Genomic DNA, 17,606 nt, shown 5'->3' with positions numbered 1-17,606 from the left:
GTGGCAACTTTTTCACAGAAGGTGTGGTATGTACATTGAACGAGAAGTGGTTGAGACAGGAACAATAGCAGCATTTAAAATAAATGTGGATGTATACACATGGTCATATTCATGGATAGGAAAGGTTTTGAGGGATATGGGGCAAACATTTGCAACTGGGAATAACTTGGTTGGCATGGACAAGTTGGGCCGATGGGCTTGTCTCTGTACTCTATGACCCTATGACTATCACTCTATTTGAAGTAGAGGAAAGGAACTAAGGAAACCGGTAGAGTAAAATGTGAAGCAAGCCCAACTACAATGTTCACATAAGCTGCACATCATGTGCATATGCTCACCTCATCCATGCACCCAGCACAAGAAACATCGGTATACTAAGTTGTTAATAATTGTCATAATTGTAATAGGGCGTGCAATAAAGCCAGCAGATACTGAGCAATATATTATCAGGAACCCATAATGTAATAGTGTAACAGTGTTTGCTGCAAAAGAGGATTGGAAGCAGAGGAAGGTGTGTCAAGAGAATTGTTAGAACCATTACAATCCAGGGTCTTCGTCTCTTGCTGGTTTCTTTTTTAATTATATTTCTAGATTGAGTTGTCGATCCACCTGTTTTTGAAAAATAACTTTTCTTGTTAGCAAGCGACAACCAGGAGGTAAATAGGCATTGTGAAGCACGGTGTTTCTCTGTAAACGATTGACTTGAGTAAAATGAGGAACTAAATGCCAGCCAATGAAGTGAGAATCAGAACATTGAGTCAGGGAGACAGAGGTATGTAACTGATCTCAGCAGAGAGACAGAAGAAGCATGAGCCCCTACACTGAGAGAGAGGGATTGTGCAGACAGTACATGGATCACCATATAATGCAGCTCGGACAACATCATTAGAACGTAGACCATAGAGCAGCAGGACACAGGAACAGTCCCTTCTGCCCACAGTGTCCACCCAACACATGCCACCAAGATAAACTAATCTTCTCTGCTTGCTCATGATCCATATCCCACTGCTTCCTGCATATCCATGTGGGATAACTGGAAGAGGAATTCCAATAGCAGATGCAAAGTGGAAATAATACATGGACTGGTACAATGTGTAACTGAAGCAAAATATATCCTAGACACAACTTTACTCCTCCTTAATCTCATCAAAACTTGTTGGGATTTCGCAGTGGAAATGGAATCAAACTGTACCTCAGTAACAGCCAATTCCATCCTTAAAATGAAAACCACTTACATGGGATTGCCATACTGTTTATTGCAAAGAAACATGCAATTTGTCCAAAAGTTTTGGGTCAGCACATATATTCTACCGAAGTCTCCTTTACACCTAAACCTTTTAATATTCCTTGTATTATTTTCTCCTACATTTGGCAAATCCTACTTTACCTTTTATGTCTGCATTTATGTCTGGCATCTTTAATTCATTCAATTTGTCTCTGTCATCTTCATGGTAGTAGCTTCCATGATCTGAGTAAAAAATATTTTTCCTGAACATTATACTCTTTCAGGTAGTGACTATTTTATATTAATAGGCTCTATTTCTGATTTCCACTGTTAAGTGAAGACATTTTTTCAACATCTAGAATTTCAAGCTCTTTGATAATCACATTGAAAGAATTGTTATGGACAAATGACCATTCATCCCATCGAATCCACGGTGACAGTAACACAAAGTGAAACAATCTAGTCAGACACATTCCCTATTCTAAACCCAGTGAATTATTCTTTCTCCACTGCCTGTCTAAGAAGTCTTTGAAGCTACTGATTGATTCAGTTTCCATCCACTTTAAACGTAGTTTCTGCTAACATTTCCTTTGAAACAACATGGCACAATCTGCAATCCAATCTCCTGCTTTCTTGAATTAAATGTTTTCATGGAATGGGGTAAGTGTGGTGGTGGTGGAGAGATGAGATTATATAATAAGGGAGAGCTTTATTTATATTAATCAAGTGTGGTAATAAAAGAGCAAGCCAGATGACTGAAGCACATCAATTAATGATGAAGATTTTGGTTACAAGGATAATTTTAGTTTAGCTTTGAAATACAGCATGGAAACAGTCCCTTCGGCCCACTGAGTCAATGCCGACCATACTGTTCACAGTAGCTCTTTGATATCCCACTTTTATGATGGGCAATTTTGCGGAAGCCAATTAACCTACAAACCCTTACATCTTTGGGATGTGGGAGGAAACCAGTGCACCCAGAGGAAATCCACACAGGGAGAATGTGCAAACTCCACACAGACAACACCTGAGAGATCAGGTCCAGGCTCAGTTCTCTGGCGCTGTGAGGCAGCAGTACTACCAGGTGCACCACTGTGCTGCCCTAATTCTGTCAAGATGTAAACACATTTGGAATGTGCTTCATTATGTAAAGAAAACATTAAATGGTCTACTCTTCTACACACAATATGTACACCAGATTTACAGATGTGAGAAATACAATTCATTGAGTTTTTTGTACCCAGTGATTTTATGAATACTGTATGTTTTGTTACATTACTGGAGGCAGCCATAAATATGCAGGATTTAGACATGCCTATATGTCCTTACCTTCTTAAACATTGGCTCAGAATTAGTTAGAATCAGATTCAGAATATATTCCATCACCAGTGTTTTTGAAATGTGCCTCTCATTGAAGCCTAGATATCCCATCATCATTGTCTCCACTTCATCCTCCTACAAACGTTAGAAGAGGGAGAATCAATTGTCAATGTTGGGCAATGACTAAACACAAAAGCAGAGGCAAAAGTAAAAGCAAGTTGGCAGATTTCTTGTTTTCCCGTGTATTCTCCATGTTGTAACTACGTCGTAGGTTCACAGAAATCTACAAGTAGGTCAGTTACCCCTTTGTGCTCATGCTGCCTAAAAAGGCCTATTCGGGTTCATCCTGTTTCCTAGATCTTGTTTCTTGAGTGGTCTCTTCAAGTGGTCATTCAGGTACCTTTTGAATTTGGTGAGGGTCACTTGACCACCAATTCCCCCTTAGGTTCCTTTGAACTCTCCCTCAATTAACACATCTATATCTCCTGCTCAGTCTCTCTCTACTGAAGGAAATAGGTTGTGTCAATGCCGTTCATCATTTTGTAAACCAATTAAATCACCCCAAAGTCTCCTTGGCTGAAGAGAAACAACCCCAGGCTAATCTGTTTCTCATTAGAACTAGAATTCTACAGACCACGTAAATCTCCGATCTCTTTGCTACATCTTCATGGTCAAAGAAGACTTTGTTCCTCTAAAGCTCCATGTATTTTGAGGTGACTGATGAGATGTGTGCAGGATCTGCAGAATGTCACAGGGTGGGGCAAGTAGTGCTTGATGGGGAGGGTGGGTCGATTACCTGGACAATGTATGCTTCTCCCAGTGTCTGTATTTGGCTTCCACACATGCTCACTGGAGACACTCAGTGCGTGCTACTTTCCTGGTCGTTTCTCCAGCTGATTGAGCAGTCTTGGGTCAGGGATTCCCATGTATTGATGAGGATCTTACACTTTTTCAAAGATGTTTTGGAGAAAATCATTGGTCTTTTCTCTGTCCTGGAAATATCTTGCTAGTGATGGTGCTTGGAGTAGTGGAATTGTTATAAGCTATTGGGCATGCAAAATGGGTAGCCCTAAAAGTTGGCTGAGCATGATCACAGCCTCAATGCTGGGGTTGTTAGCCTGGGTAAGGACACAGACAATTCATTTGCCTATCTCATCAGAATGTCTGCCCTTACTGAAGGGGGCTAATGTGATAAAGGAAGTGTTCCGGAGACTAGTGGTGGATCTTGTCGAGGTACCGAGTGTGGCAGGAGCAAGTTGGTGAAGGACCTTTGTCTCGTGGATGTTCATTGTGAAGCCTTCCCTCCTGTAAACTGCAATGAAGGAATCAACAATGGGTTGGAGGCCAATCCTTTGGTGTGACCTCTTGCGATCATTGTCTTAGTGGGAGAGGGGTCAGTGGCAGAGAAGGAGAGCTCATCTACACCCTCTCAAACAACCCTCCCAGTTGTATAGGCTTCAGAAGTGTGATCTAGCGTACTCATGCAAAGTTCCAGAAAATAAATTTGCATCAGTAAGTTTGCTTCAAATGTCCAATCGGTCTGGCAACTTTTTCCAATGTTGACTACAAATTTCAGGCAAAAAACAGATGGCCTGTATTTAGAGAGATTCAATGGGGCACTATTGGAAAGGTGCTGTAATTTATTTCCTCACTCCATATTGTTTGGATGGTGGTGCAGTGCACAGTACTTCTGCCTCACAGGTCTGGTGACTCAGGTCCAATTTTGACCTACATTACTGCCTGTGTGGAGCTTGCATGTGGAGTCTCTCTGCGACTGCATGGGTTTCACCTGGTTGTCTGGTTTCCTTTCACATCCCAAAGACACACTGGTTGCAGGTTGATTAGGTACTGCAAATTATCCCTAGTGTAGGAGGGTGGTGGGAGAATCACAGTAAAGTCAGACTCTTACATTACAACATGTGAGATAGAAAATGTTAGATAGAAAGTACATGGAGGAATGATGGACTTGCTCTGAGAGCCTGTGTGCTGAATAACCTCTGTCTGTGCAAAAGGAAATGTGAATCATTAACTATCAGTTCTGATTAATAATCTGACTCTCACTCCTACTCAAGGATTAAAGGGGCTTTAAATAAAGGTGATTCCCAAAAATCTAAAACATTTCCAAAACTCAAATCACTCTGTGAGAAGAAAATGGCCCCAACAGCAATATAACAGGAAGATGCTAATGTTATATTGGCCGTGAGGAAGTTAATTCAAAGACAAATAATTCCTTGAGGAATGTTCGAGCAGGCATGGTTTGGAAAAGAAGTATCTCCTGACTGCTGTAGCGCTTCAGTTTTGTATACAAGGGTGACACGAATGGCTGTCTTTCAGATCTCCTCCCAAAAAATTGAGGTCAAATGGACTACTGAATCCCTGCATCAGTGCCTATTCATAGGAGCCAGTTGTACCTGTTAATTAGTGCACAGCTTATTGATAGGCCCCTGGTTTATAGTATTCTTCTTTATTAATCTAGAAAAATGATCTTTCTATTTATATGAAATGAAAGACCTGAAGTATGCTTGATCTTAGTACATAGAAGAACTGTTCTGAGCTTACAGGAATATTATGGGTTTGTACAAATAGGTTACTTAAAGGTTACTTAAATCAAAATACGTTTCTTTTTAGAAAGGAGGATTTTGTGATTATATTAGTAAACTGAATTAGTATACAGGTACCAGCATGCCATTCCACTAATAACTTGGATAAACTGCGCCCACCACATCAGCACGGTGGTGCAGCGGTAGAGTTGCTGCCTTTCAGTGTCAGATTTCCAAGTTCGATCCTGACTAGCCTTGCTGTCTATACAGAGTTTGGACATACTCCCTGTGACCACGTGGACTTCCTCCGGGTGCTCTGGTTTCCTCCCTTGCAGAGACCCTTGAATTAACTCACTAAAGACGTACAGGTTTGTAGCTTAATTGGCTTTGATTGTCCCTATTGTGTAGGATAGTGCTAATGTATGTGGATCGCTGCTGGGCGCGGACGCAGTGGGTAAACCCACTTGGTCACAGGGAGAATGTGCAAACTCCACACAGACAGCATCAGAGGTCAGGATTGGGTCTCTAGGCACTGTGAGGCAGCGTTTATACCTGCCGCTATAAACTCTAGTGATGAACATAGCAAGTGGGGATGTTTCATTGGAAGCTTATTGGGATCTATGCCGGTTTGTGGGATAGTTTGTTGCCTGTGAATAGCCTTGGAATAGTAGTGGAAGCGATTGCAGCCCCCATTAGAGAGGTTGAGGCGCTGGCGATCCGTGGAAAACAGAGAGCAGGCAAATAGGGGAATTGGAGAGGATGGGGAGGTGTAAATGATGGAATACAAGTATACAGATGTACATTAGCAGTGTCCCAGACCAATTTCGCACAAAGATAGCATAATTATTTCCTGAGACTCAAGCAACTGCAGATTCTGGAATCTTGAGCAAAACACAAAGTGCTGGAGTAACTCAGCAAATCAGGCAGCATCTGTGGAGAGAATGAACAGGTGACATTTTAGGTTGGGATTATTTCAGGAAGGACCGATGTTGGTTAATCCTTATAACAATATGGTCTAATTTCCAAAAAGTGCATTACATGGGGAACAATAGCATTTGATGTTCTTCAAGCGTGATTTCTACAGCTCACAACAGAGAACGACTCTTGAATTTGAAGCCTAATGTGAAACTACTTGGAAATGGATTATAGAAACATAGAAACATAGAAACATAGAAAATAGGTGCAGGAGTAAGCCATTCGGCCCTTCGAGCCTGCACCGCCATTCAATATGATCATGGCTGATCACCCAACTCAGTATCCTGTACCTGCCTTCTTTCCATACCCCCTGATCCCTTTAGCCACAAGGGTCACATCTAACTCCCTCTTAAATATAGCCAATGAACTGGCCTCAACTACCTTCTGTGGCAGAGAATTCCAGAGATTCACCACTCTCTGTGTGAAAAATGTTTTCCTCATCTCGGTCCTAAAAGATTTCCCCCTTATCCTTAAACTGTGACCCCTTGTTCTGGACTTCCCCAACATCGGGAACAATCTTCCTGCATCTAGCCTGTCCAACCCCTTAAGAATTTTGTAAGTTTCTATAAGATCCCCCCTCAATCTTCTAAATTCTAGCGAGTACAAGCCGAGTCTATCCAGTCTTTCTTCATATGAAAGTGCTGACATCCCAGGAATCAGTCTGGTGAACCTTCTGTGTACTCCCTCTATGGCAAGAATGTATTTCCTCAGATTAGGAGACCAAAACTGTACGCAATACTCCAGGTGTGGTCTCACCAAGACCCTGTACAACTGCAGTAGAACCTCCCTGCTCCCTACTCAAATCCTTTTGCTATGAATGCTAACATATCATTCGCCTTCTTCACTGCCTGCTGCACCTGCATGCCTACTTTCAATGACTGGTGTACCATGACACCCAGGTCTCGTTGCATCTCCCCCTTTCCTAATCGGCCACCATTCAGATAATAGTCTACTTTCCTGTTTTTGCCACCAAAGTGGATAACCTCACATTTATCCACATTATACTGCATCTGCCATGCATTTGCCCACTCACCCAGCCTATCCAAGTCACCTTGCAGCCTCCTAGCATCCACCTCACAGCTAACACTGCCCCCCAGCTTCGTGTCATCCGCAAACTTGGAGATGTTGCATTCAATTCCCTCATCCAGATCATTAATATATATTGTAAATAGCTGGGGTCCCAGCACTGAGCCTTGCGGTACCCCACTAGTCACTGCCTGCCATTCGGAAAAGGACCCGTTTACTCCTACTCTTTGCTTCCTGTCTGCCAGCCAGTTCTCTATCCACATCAATACTGTACCCCCAATACCGTGTGCTTTAAGTTTGCATACTAATCCCTTATGTGGGACCTTGTCGAAAGCCTTCTGAAAGTCCAGATATAACACATCCACTGGTTCTCCCTTATCCACTATACTAGTTACATCCTCGAAAATTTTTATAAGATTCGTCAGACATGATTTACCTTTCATAAATCCATGCTGACTTTGTCCAATGATTTCACCACTTTCCAAATGTGCTGCTATCCCATCTTTAATAACTGATTCTAGCAGTTTCCCCACTACTGATGTTAGACTAACTGGTCTGTAATTCCCCATTTTCTCTCTCCCTCCCTTTTTAAAAAGTGGGGTTACATTAGCTACCCTCCAATCCTCAGGAACTACTCCAGAATCTAAAGAGTTTTGAAAAATTATGTGTTTCTCTCTGAAAAAAAGTCTATTTTCAATTTAGTAGCCCTGAAATAAACAGACTGTAAGCCACTGGGCAGCACGGTGATGGAGCGAGGGAGTTACTGCCCTACAGCACCAGGCACCCGGATTCGATCCTGACTATGGGTGTTGTCTGTACGGTGTTTGTACATTCTCCCCGTGACAGCGTGGGTTTTCCCCGGGTGCTCCAGTTTCCTCCCACAATCCAAAGACATACCGGTTTATAGGTTAATTAGCTTCAGTAAAAATTGTAAATTGTCCCTAGTGTAGAGGATAGTGCTAATGTATGGAGATTGCTGGTCGGTGCGGACTCGGAGGGCCTGTTTCTGCATTGTATCTCTAAACTCTAAGCTCTAAAACTCTGAGCACTGTGGTAATTTGCTCATCTACTTGAACAATGACAATGACTATACTGGGAGACATATAAAAATATAAACAAGGCACTCTGTTTTGCTTACAACCCAAAAAATTCACAAGCTAGTCAGAGCACATTACTCACTCCACGCACAGACTGAGGCTGACCTTGTGAAATCTGGTGAGGTCAGGCTCGTGTGACATTAATTAGTGAACATAAAGTTTGTCATAGTTCATCCAGTCTTTTCAGTGTCAAGGTTCAAAATTAGTCCCAGTCAAAATTAAACACCACAAAATTCAGCTGCACACCACCCTTGGTTTGGATGGGTGTATTGTATGTGTGCATTTGCACAATGGAAGTATTAAGAGCAGTCAATCAGTGTGTAGAGTTGAAGTGATGCTGGTGTTAGAGAGCGTAGCTGCTGCCATATGTTTATGGACATACAAGGAACCACAGATGCTGGTATACCCAAAAGACACAAAATGCTAGAGTAACTCAGCGGGTCGGGCAGCTTCTCTGGAGAACGTGGAGAGGTGACATTTTTGGTTGAATTCCTTCTTCAAATTGAAGAAGGGTCCTAACCCGAAATGTCGCCTATCCACATTCTCCAGAGATGCTGCCTGTCATGCTGAGTTACCCCAGCACTTTGCGCCAATATGTTTATGATTGGAGTCACAAGTGCTGAACTGCAGTTCATTATTTTCATGCCAGAGCAGATGGGATTCCTTGGTGGTGCAGATGGTGAAGCCTTGGGTTTAGATAGTTCTGTACTCTTTCATGAGGCTTTACACACTCCACATGCTTCCAGGCGATTTCCATGCCAGAACTACAAGTACAACTCGCAGGTACCATTTCAGGAGTGATGCAAAACAACCTGGACATGGCTATTATTAGGTCTGATAGGACATGAAACATTTTGTTGTGCATCAGCTTTTGTCTATAGGACACCCTTCAGGCAAGGGCATCACCTTGATTGTTTGCAAAAAAACAAATGTGTCAGTTTTTGTTCCCTGGTATGTGGGCTGGCCTAGGGTGGGTTCCTGCTTGTACCCCCCAGAGGGTTTTATCGTAGGAGTCTCAATGTGCTTTTCTGGTGCTGGTACCAGTTTCCTACCACCTTCTCCTTTAAGAGAAAGGGTTGGATGTTAGTGAGCATGTACAATGTGTTTGTGCTGTGTGTCAACAATGGTGGAGTAGCTGGCAGTGTTTGCAAGCTGTGATGTGTGGGTTTGAAGGAGTATGAAGTGAGTGAGGGTGGAACCATGAATGTTAGGTCCCAGTCTTACATGGTAGAGATGTTAGTAGTTGAGTTTCGGAGGTGTATTCCATGAAGGACTCAGGCATTGGTGGAACATGACGTTTGACTATGCATTCATAAGGCTTCAGCACAAATGTGAGGTTATTGTAGACAGAAGAGACTACAGTTGTTGCAATTTTCAGTGAAACCAAGCATTCTGATGAATGAACTCAATGGGTCATCAGTGGAGGGAGTTGGATGTATGCCGTTTCAGGTCGGGACCCTTCTTCAGGCTCAAGGAAAAGGTCCTGACCTGAAGCATCATCTGTCCATTTGCCTGCACAGATGCTGCCTGACCTGCTGGGTTCTTCCAGCAGTTTGTTTGTTACGATGGTGTGACTGAAATGTTTTGTGGTACTCCGTGTAGGTCTATGGAATCCAGGAAATTACCTCCAAGGCCTTTCTTCCCACTGCTGTTTCAGCAGGTGATCTGTATAGCCTTCTGACCATCTTTAAGTAGAGTGCATCTCTTCTCCAACTAATCAACCTAGTCCTGCAAAGTTACCTTGGAAAATAAGGAAATGTATTTGTCCATTTTCTGTCATTTATCAAGCTGCAGAGACCCTTAGGTTAATTCACTCAGATACAACCGTGAAGGGTCTCGTCCAGAAACGTCACCCATCCCTTCTCTCCAGAGATGATGCCTGTCCCACTGAGTTACTCCAGCTTTATGTGTCTATCTTCTGCTTTAAGTCTGAAGTAAGGTCCCAACCCAAAATATCACCCATCCATATCCTCCACATATGCTGCCTGACCTGCTGAGTTATTCCAGCATTTGTGTTTTTTTTGTGCTTTAAGAATATGTACCAGTTGATCTGAAATTGTCTCGACCTTCACAAAATTGGGTGCTGTACGGATTGCAATGGGAATCACCAGCACCAGCTGGTGGCTGAAATCAGAATATTAAGCACAAACTTCCCGCGCAGTCTACATCTCGACCAGATGTGTGTGGAGCAATCACGTTTTCAACATTATCCAATTTTATCCACAAATAGCTCACTGAGTAATCATCTAAACTTATTTTCTGGTTTACACATAATGAACCTGGTGAAAATGTTCATAATATTCACCCCATGCAGTAAACTCTCTGTGTAATTGACAGGTTAAAAAGATCAGGGGAATGTAAAAAATTGTGGCTTCGAGGTATAACATGTGTTATTGATGAGTCTGTTTGAAGTGTGAGTTTAAATTTCAGCTGAAGTAATGAAGTAACCTATTTTAATTAATTTTCTGGCAACCCTCTTCGTTTCTACTCTTGTGCAAGTTATACCAGAAGTTAATCAGGAAGAAACACAAAATGGCAGCAAATGTGAAGACTGTTAAAAGCTGTATTTTTAATAATCTCTGCCAATGATAGTATATCACGCATAATCATCACATTGAAAATTACTAACCATACCCAGAATATCAAGATGCTTTGAACTTAAGTTCATAGCGTTTTGTCATTACAATTTACTCAAAATCTCCAATCCAAAAGATACTTTTTGGCAACTAAGACCTTCTGGACCAGTTCAAATGCACATTTTGTCCTACAGATTTGATTGCATCCATTAGGTGGAGGGTAGTGAATTGCATGGACCTGTTTAATTAGTCCTAGGCTGCATGTTGATTCCTGCTGGGGTCTTATTAAAATAACTCAGGCATGCTTGGGGTGGGAGGTGGGATCAGATTCTTCTATTGCAACTCCTGATGTTAGCAATAGCTCCAATATAGCAAACCACACTTCAGGGCACAATTGTCAATTCCTGTGAGCTGTAGCTCATAATATAACAGCTGCTGCTGGCTGTGCTTTGTACTCTGTACTTCGTGGTATCAAACTTGACATTGGCATCTTGTTACAGCAAATAGCTGCATCAATTAGGAACACTCTTGTTTCCCTGATAGAAAGAGAGTTCAAGTCACAGAAGTACAGTGTAAAAATCGAAGCTGCCACTACAGTGCAGTACTGAGGAAAAGATGCATGGTCAAAGGTGTTGTCTTTCAGATAATCCCTTCACTAAGGTGGATGTAAGTGATCCCATAGCATAATTCAAAGAACAGGGGAGTTATCAGCAGGGATCTCGACTAATATAACCCTCCCAATCAATGGCATAAAAATAGATATTATTACATGGCCTGCTGCATGCAATGCTGCTTCAACAGTGACTACATTACCAAACTATTTGATTGCCTGTAGAGCACTTTGAAACAACTTCACTTCATGTGGGGCACCTCATATATGATATCCTTTTTGATTTTTAAGAGAAAGTTATAGTTGCAACTATGGGCCAGCCCCTATTTGCCAAAATGTTTTCACGTCCTGTCCTACGTTAGACCCCTCCCCAATTCGCAAATGTTTCTGGATGAGACCACCCTACAAAAAAAATAACCTGTTGTATTCTCCAACAGTGATACCTGTAACATCAACAATTTCATGCCACATGGTGGTGTGTTCATTTACTTAATCGTTATAATTGTTACTATATAATCATAGTAACAAAACAAATGTTGTTTTATAACTAAGATAGACACAAAGTGCTGCGGTAACTCAGCAGTTCTGGCAGCATCTCCATTAAAGAATGGGTGATATTTTGGGTTGGAACCGTCTGAATTAGGGTCCCGAAGCGAAACGTCACCCATCATTTTTCTCCAGAGATGCTGCCATACCCACTGAGTTACTCCAACACTATGATATCTACTAGCATCTGCAGTCCCTTTCTACATGGTTATATAACTATTTGGCTCCTGATCATCAATAAAAATAGACATGTTCAATCCTTTTACAGAAATATTGTGAAGCATGTTCGTGTTAGTGACTTTTGGGAATTGGACTCAGAAAACTGAATAAGTTGAGACATAACAGCAGCTAAAGCATGGGTGAAGAGTTTGGCTGAGCCCCCTCCTCTACTCCCTCTTCACCTATGACTGCACACCTGTACATGGTACTAACACCATCATCAAGTATGCAGATGATACAACGGTGATTGGCCTCATCAGCAACAACGATGAGTCGGCCTACAGGGAGGAGGTCCAGCACTTAGCAGCATGGAGCGCTGACAACAACCTGGCCCTTAACTCCAAGAAGACCAAGGAGCTCATTGTAGACTTCAGGAAGTCCAGGGGCGGCACGCACACCCCAATCCACATTAACGGGACGGAGGTGGAACGTGTTTCTAGCTTCAGGTTCCTGGGTGTTAACATCTCCGATGACCTCTCTTGGACCCACAATACCTCAACTCTGATCAGGAAGGCTCACCAGCGTCTCTTCTTCCTGAGGAGACTGAAGAAGGTCCATCTGTCTCCTCAGATCCTGGTGAACTTCTACCGCTGCACCATCGAGAGCATCCTTACCAACTGTATCACAGTATGGTATGGCAACTGCTCTGTCTCCGACCGGAAGGCATTGCAGAGGGTGGTGAAAATTGCCCAACGCATCACCGGTTCCTCGCTCCCCTCCATTGAGTCTGTCCAAAGCAAGCGTTGTCTGCGGAGGGCGCTCAGCATCGCCAAGGACTGCTCTCACCCCAACCATGGACTGTTTACCCTCCTACCATCCGGGAGGCGCTACAGGTCTCTCCGTTGCCGGACCAGCAGGTCCAGGAACAGCTTCTTCCCGGCGGCTGTCACTCTACTCAACAACGTACCTCGGTGACTGCCAATCACCCCCCCCCCCCCCCCCCGGACACTCCTCCCACAGGAAAAACACTATGTCTGTATATATGCTAATGTAAATATTTATTCAAATCATATGCTATGTCGCTCTTCCAGGGAGATGCTAAATGCATTTCGTTGTCTCTGTACTGTACACGGACAATGACAATTAAAGTTGAATCTGAATCTGAATCTGATTGTGCCCTGTAGAAGAGACCAAAGTGCATTAGAGGGTGATGTAACTGCCACAGTTGTGTAGCAGGCAATGTGTGCAAGCTTTGATTTGGAATGGCAGTAGGGCAGGTGGATGTGGGGCCGGGGGCTTTGACTTTGACTCTGACATCGGGGGGGAGAGTGCAGTGGAGAGATAAGTTTTTTTGGCCTTCCATCGCAGCAATGTGATGGATGTTTATGTAAATTATGTTGTGTCTTGGGTCTATTTGTTTGTAATGTATGGCTGCAGAAACGACATTTCGTTTGGACCTCAAGGGGTCCAAATGACAATAAATTGAATTGTATTGTATTGTATGTGGTGGGGTCATGAGCACCTTGTTAGGGCCTGAGCACATCTTGATAGAGCTTGTTTGGTAGGTGAGGGATGGAGCTGCAATAGGATTTGAAGAGCTAAGTGATATTATGCATTGTGACACCACATCTAGGCTATTGGGACTGTGCTCCAGGTATTGAAGTTAGCAGCTATCTTCTCCCACTGTTCTCTGAGGTCAGCCTATAGGACTTCCTGACTCGTTGTGGGCTCCTCTTCCCCTCCTCTTCCAAGATCACCATCATTCTGCTTTGACTTCCAAGGGAAAGACTTCCACCAGTAGATGTAATCGGAAATCACATATCCTTCAGCCATTCACAAGATTGGGCCCCATATGAATTGAGGTTGCGGGAGAACAAATTACATTCTTACAAATTGTGGGAGGCTTTGACAGGATAGACACAGAGAGCGTGTTTTCACTTGTGAAACAAAACAAAAGTAAAGGCATTACATGTAGGGCGGTGGCCATGAAATCAAACAACTTAAAAAGTACTCCTCTACCTGGAGAGAGTGTTTCAATTGTTCTTTTATTGTCATATGTATCGAAGGATCAGTGAAATACATTTTTTGCATATAGATTAGTAAGTCATAAAGTCTGCTGAAGGATGAAAAGTATTCAAGTGGATCTAAAACCCAGCATGAATGTGTTGGGTTGAACTATTTGTTGTATATTCAATATAAATTTAATTATAAGTATTTCCACTTCAGGTGACTTTGCTTCTTTAATATTCTCAACATCTAATTTTACAGTTCCCCATAGCCTATATTTAACTTTGTGGTGGAGGTTGATACCTGTGCATTAAACTGGCAACCTTTCATGATTGAAATTATACCTAAAAAAAGCAAGGGAGAAAGTTATCTGCTTGAGAAGTGATTTGGAAATCATTCTGCCAGAATATGCAGTGATGTGATCGGCAGACTTAATCGGGATCAATCTTGGGAAATTCTCCCAGATCTGGCTGAGCTGGTAAATGCAAAATTTAGCACTCATCTATATCCTGGTTTTGTTTTAAACCCCAGAGAAATTAATCTATTACTAAGCAAACAGCTTCTATCCAGCTGATAGCTTTTAATGAGAGCTTTGGCTTGTTGATCTCTAATGAAGATGATGTAGCTGCTTAATAGGCTAACTTATCAGTAATATATCTCCTGACTCCAGAACTACCATAAATAACACACTCCTGAATATACGTTCTTTTGTCTGTCTTTAGATATGCAGAATTTTAGAGAATTGAACATTAAAATTGATAGCTTACCTGCAGAGAGTAAACAACAGACCCAAACATCTGGAAATCTGCAGCAAGCTTCCAGGAGACACAGTTCACCAGCTCGGCCATCAAAACAATGTAACGTAACACCGCAGCATCTAACTTCCCACACAAAATGTGGCCAAATACAGCAATCAGCTGTGAACACAACAGAAATTGGTGAGAGTAATATATTGAGAATACTGAAGGACAATGGGGAAAAGGCACGTCAAACATGATATGGGAACATTGAATTGAACTGTGGGCTTTCAACAAAGTTGCCTTTCAATAGGGAACTTTGCTGTTATTTTCAAGCATAATGTAAAAGTCTTCTCCACATCACTCAATGTGTCCTGGTCCAATGGCTTATGGAAAACAGGAAGTGTGAAAAGTCATTTAATAATTACTAAAGAATTGTAACATGTAATGCATAATGTACTGGCCTAATAAGGCAGCGAGTGTACGATATTGCCTTTACATTTAATGCTGCAGCAAATAGCCACGTCCTGAGGTCAATGAGAGGCTAATTTCTATTAGAAACTTTCTGGTCAGTTGGAGGATATTGGTTCTCCTTAGATTGATCACTGTTTGCAAGTCCCTAGTCTCCATCCTGCCCCACACCCACACAAAGACATGTTAAAAAAATGCAGGAAATTAAAAGCTTTCATTCTTTTTTAAATATATATTTCAGATTGCTTTGTATATGTAACAGATGTGTTGACCACTATGATGGATACCTGCTAGATGAGAAAAATATTATAGATGTACAGGGAGATATGCTGGAACTTGTCCAGTTGAGAATTGAACATTAAAATATCCATTGGCAAAATGGGACTATTTTGGCCAGCCCATTTTAAGTATCAAATATTTGTATGCCCCTATCACCAGCTGAAAGGAGCCAAAAACATGTGCCTGTGATATGTATTTTTACATCTACTACACAAGCAAATTGACTGATGATAGTTTATCAGTTGATGGATCCTTTTATATGCTTCCAAAAACAGAGTGGTTACAGGAACAATTTGATGGATGCTAATCTTAAACTACTTCAAAGAATTTTATCTTTGCCCATTTGAAAGGTAAGTATTTATAACAAGCATCATTTTGGAGACTTACCCTGTTCAATGATGCATATTTCTCCACGGCAGTCAGAAAATCATACAGTGCCAAGTTGCTGATGCTTTCCGTAATGTAGTATTCAGTGAAGAGTGCAGTGAGAACATCCTGTAACAATGAAATTTAAGAGCTATGAACCATGCGAAGAAAATTCTCATTAATAAAAAGAAATGGTACATAGTAATTCAAAACAACGTAGAATGTCTAACCCATATTTATGTGGGAGTTTTTAATAAACCCAGATTTGTTTGCATTTCCCAGTAAAATATTTCCCAATATCATTCTAAGTGACTCTGGGATTTCTGTGAATGCAATTACAAAAGGTCCTTAAGTTGCAGTGAGTGGTCTGACTGTGCACTGACACTAGACTTCTCATGGAGTTGACTGAGGGAGATTGAGTGGGAATGGGATTAATTTGTTCAATCCATGGTGATGACTCGCCAGAACCAAGGTCACGTAGCTCAGTCGTCGAACTGTGTAAACAGACAGCACTTGCATTTGTGCACCTTTCGAGGCCGAGCTTCAACCCATCATTCAACGAAGCATGCACAAGCACCTTACACTAATTATTGTTAAGACAGAGTCCTCTACCAATCTGTTCCTGCTGCACCACATCACCACATATGATAATTTCCCATATTCTGGGAACTACCTCTCAACGAAGGCACACATTGATGCTGGAATTCACCATTGCCCTCAATGCACCCACACAACCCTTGTAGGTCCATTGAAGAAAAGGATCAACATCTCAGATCTGGCACAAAAGTCATGGTCCACCAGGCAGCAGTGATCCCTGCCCTATATATGCTGTATCTCTGAGACCTGGACTACCTACAGGGTTGTCTAAAAATGCTGAGTATTTGAGTATCTGAGTACAGTCACCCTACGCTGAGCTCTGTCACAGAAAGTGATCACCAAGTCATGTAAGCAAAAAGATTCAAAGTGTCCTTGAAATATGAAACTTTCTCTTCCACTCCTCAGAATATGCAGCCCAACGTTACTCATATTGGAGAAGATGCACTTAAATTTTGGTCTTTAGACTTTAGAGCTACACATGGAAACAGGCCCTTCAGCCCACCGGGTACGTGCCGAACAGTCATCATCCCATACACTAACACTATCCAACATACTAGGGACAATTTTACAATTTACCAAAGCCAATTACCCTGCAAACCTGGGATGGTACTGAGAGCCTTGAGACTCTGCATTGGAACCACAGCGTGTAAACAGGATAAGGAGCACGGCACCTCACATCCCGAGCAGCTCTGGGATTTTTGTGGATGCCCTTAAATTGTGGTTAGTGGTCTGCTATGCTCTAACACTAGACTCTCCATGGAGTGAACTGGGGGTGTCCATGTGGGAGCAAAACGAATCTTCAGAACTAATGGGAAACTTCATTCTCCAGTGACCGTACAACAGTACCAGGGTCACCTGAACTTCAGTGGCCTCGTTGCCTGCCCATCCTGTTTGGCACCTCCTGCTTCATCTGTGGAAGTGATTGCGGTTTCTGCATTGGCCTCATCAGCCGCATCAGCCACCTCTGTATCCAGCAGAATGGGAACAACCTCAATCCTCAATATAACAGAATGGTCACCTCAATCCCAACCTACTAACAAAGTAAAAATGAACAATTCCCCACTATTAATATGGG

General features: G+C 42.2%; 1 protein-coding gene across 2 annotated transcripts in view; it reads right to left on the bottom strand.

Moving 5' to 3' along the window:
- The window catches only part of LOC116981161 (sporulation-specific protein 15-like), a 247,845-nt gene that overhangs the window by 12,031 nt on the left and 218,208 nt on the right, over positions 1-17,606 (bottom strand). The window contains exons 17-20 of one of the 2 annotated variants that reach the window (XM_033033965.1): positions 15,956-16,063; positions 14,849-14,998; positions 2,555-2,680; positions 1,388-1,468 (exon numbers count right to left, since the gene is read on the bottom strand). In XM_033033965.1, coding sequence (XP_032889856.1) covers positions 1,427-1,468; positions 2,555-2,680; positions 14,849-14,998; positions 15,956-16,063 — 426 coding nt within the window. In that variant the 3' untranslated portion in view covers positions 1,388-1,426. The remainder of the gene's footprint in view (positions 1-1,387; positions 1,469-2,554; positions 2,681-14,848; positions 14,999-15,955; positions 16,064-17,606) is intronic. The other variant, XM_033033964.1, reaches the window with a different exon arrangement.

This window comes from Amblyraja radiata, chromosome 15 (assembly GCF_010909765.2).
Source record: "Amblyraja radiata isolate CabotCenter1 chromosome 15, sAmbRad1.1.pri, whole genome shotgun sequence".
NCBI lineage: Eukaryota > Metazoa > Chordata > Chondrichthyes > Rajiformes > Rajidae > Amblyraja > Amblyraja radiata.
Note: the sequence above shows the minus strand (reverse complement) of the source record. Positions and strands in the feature narration are given on the sequence as shown.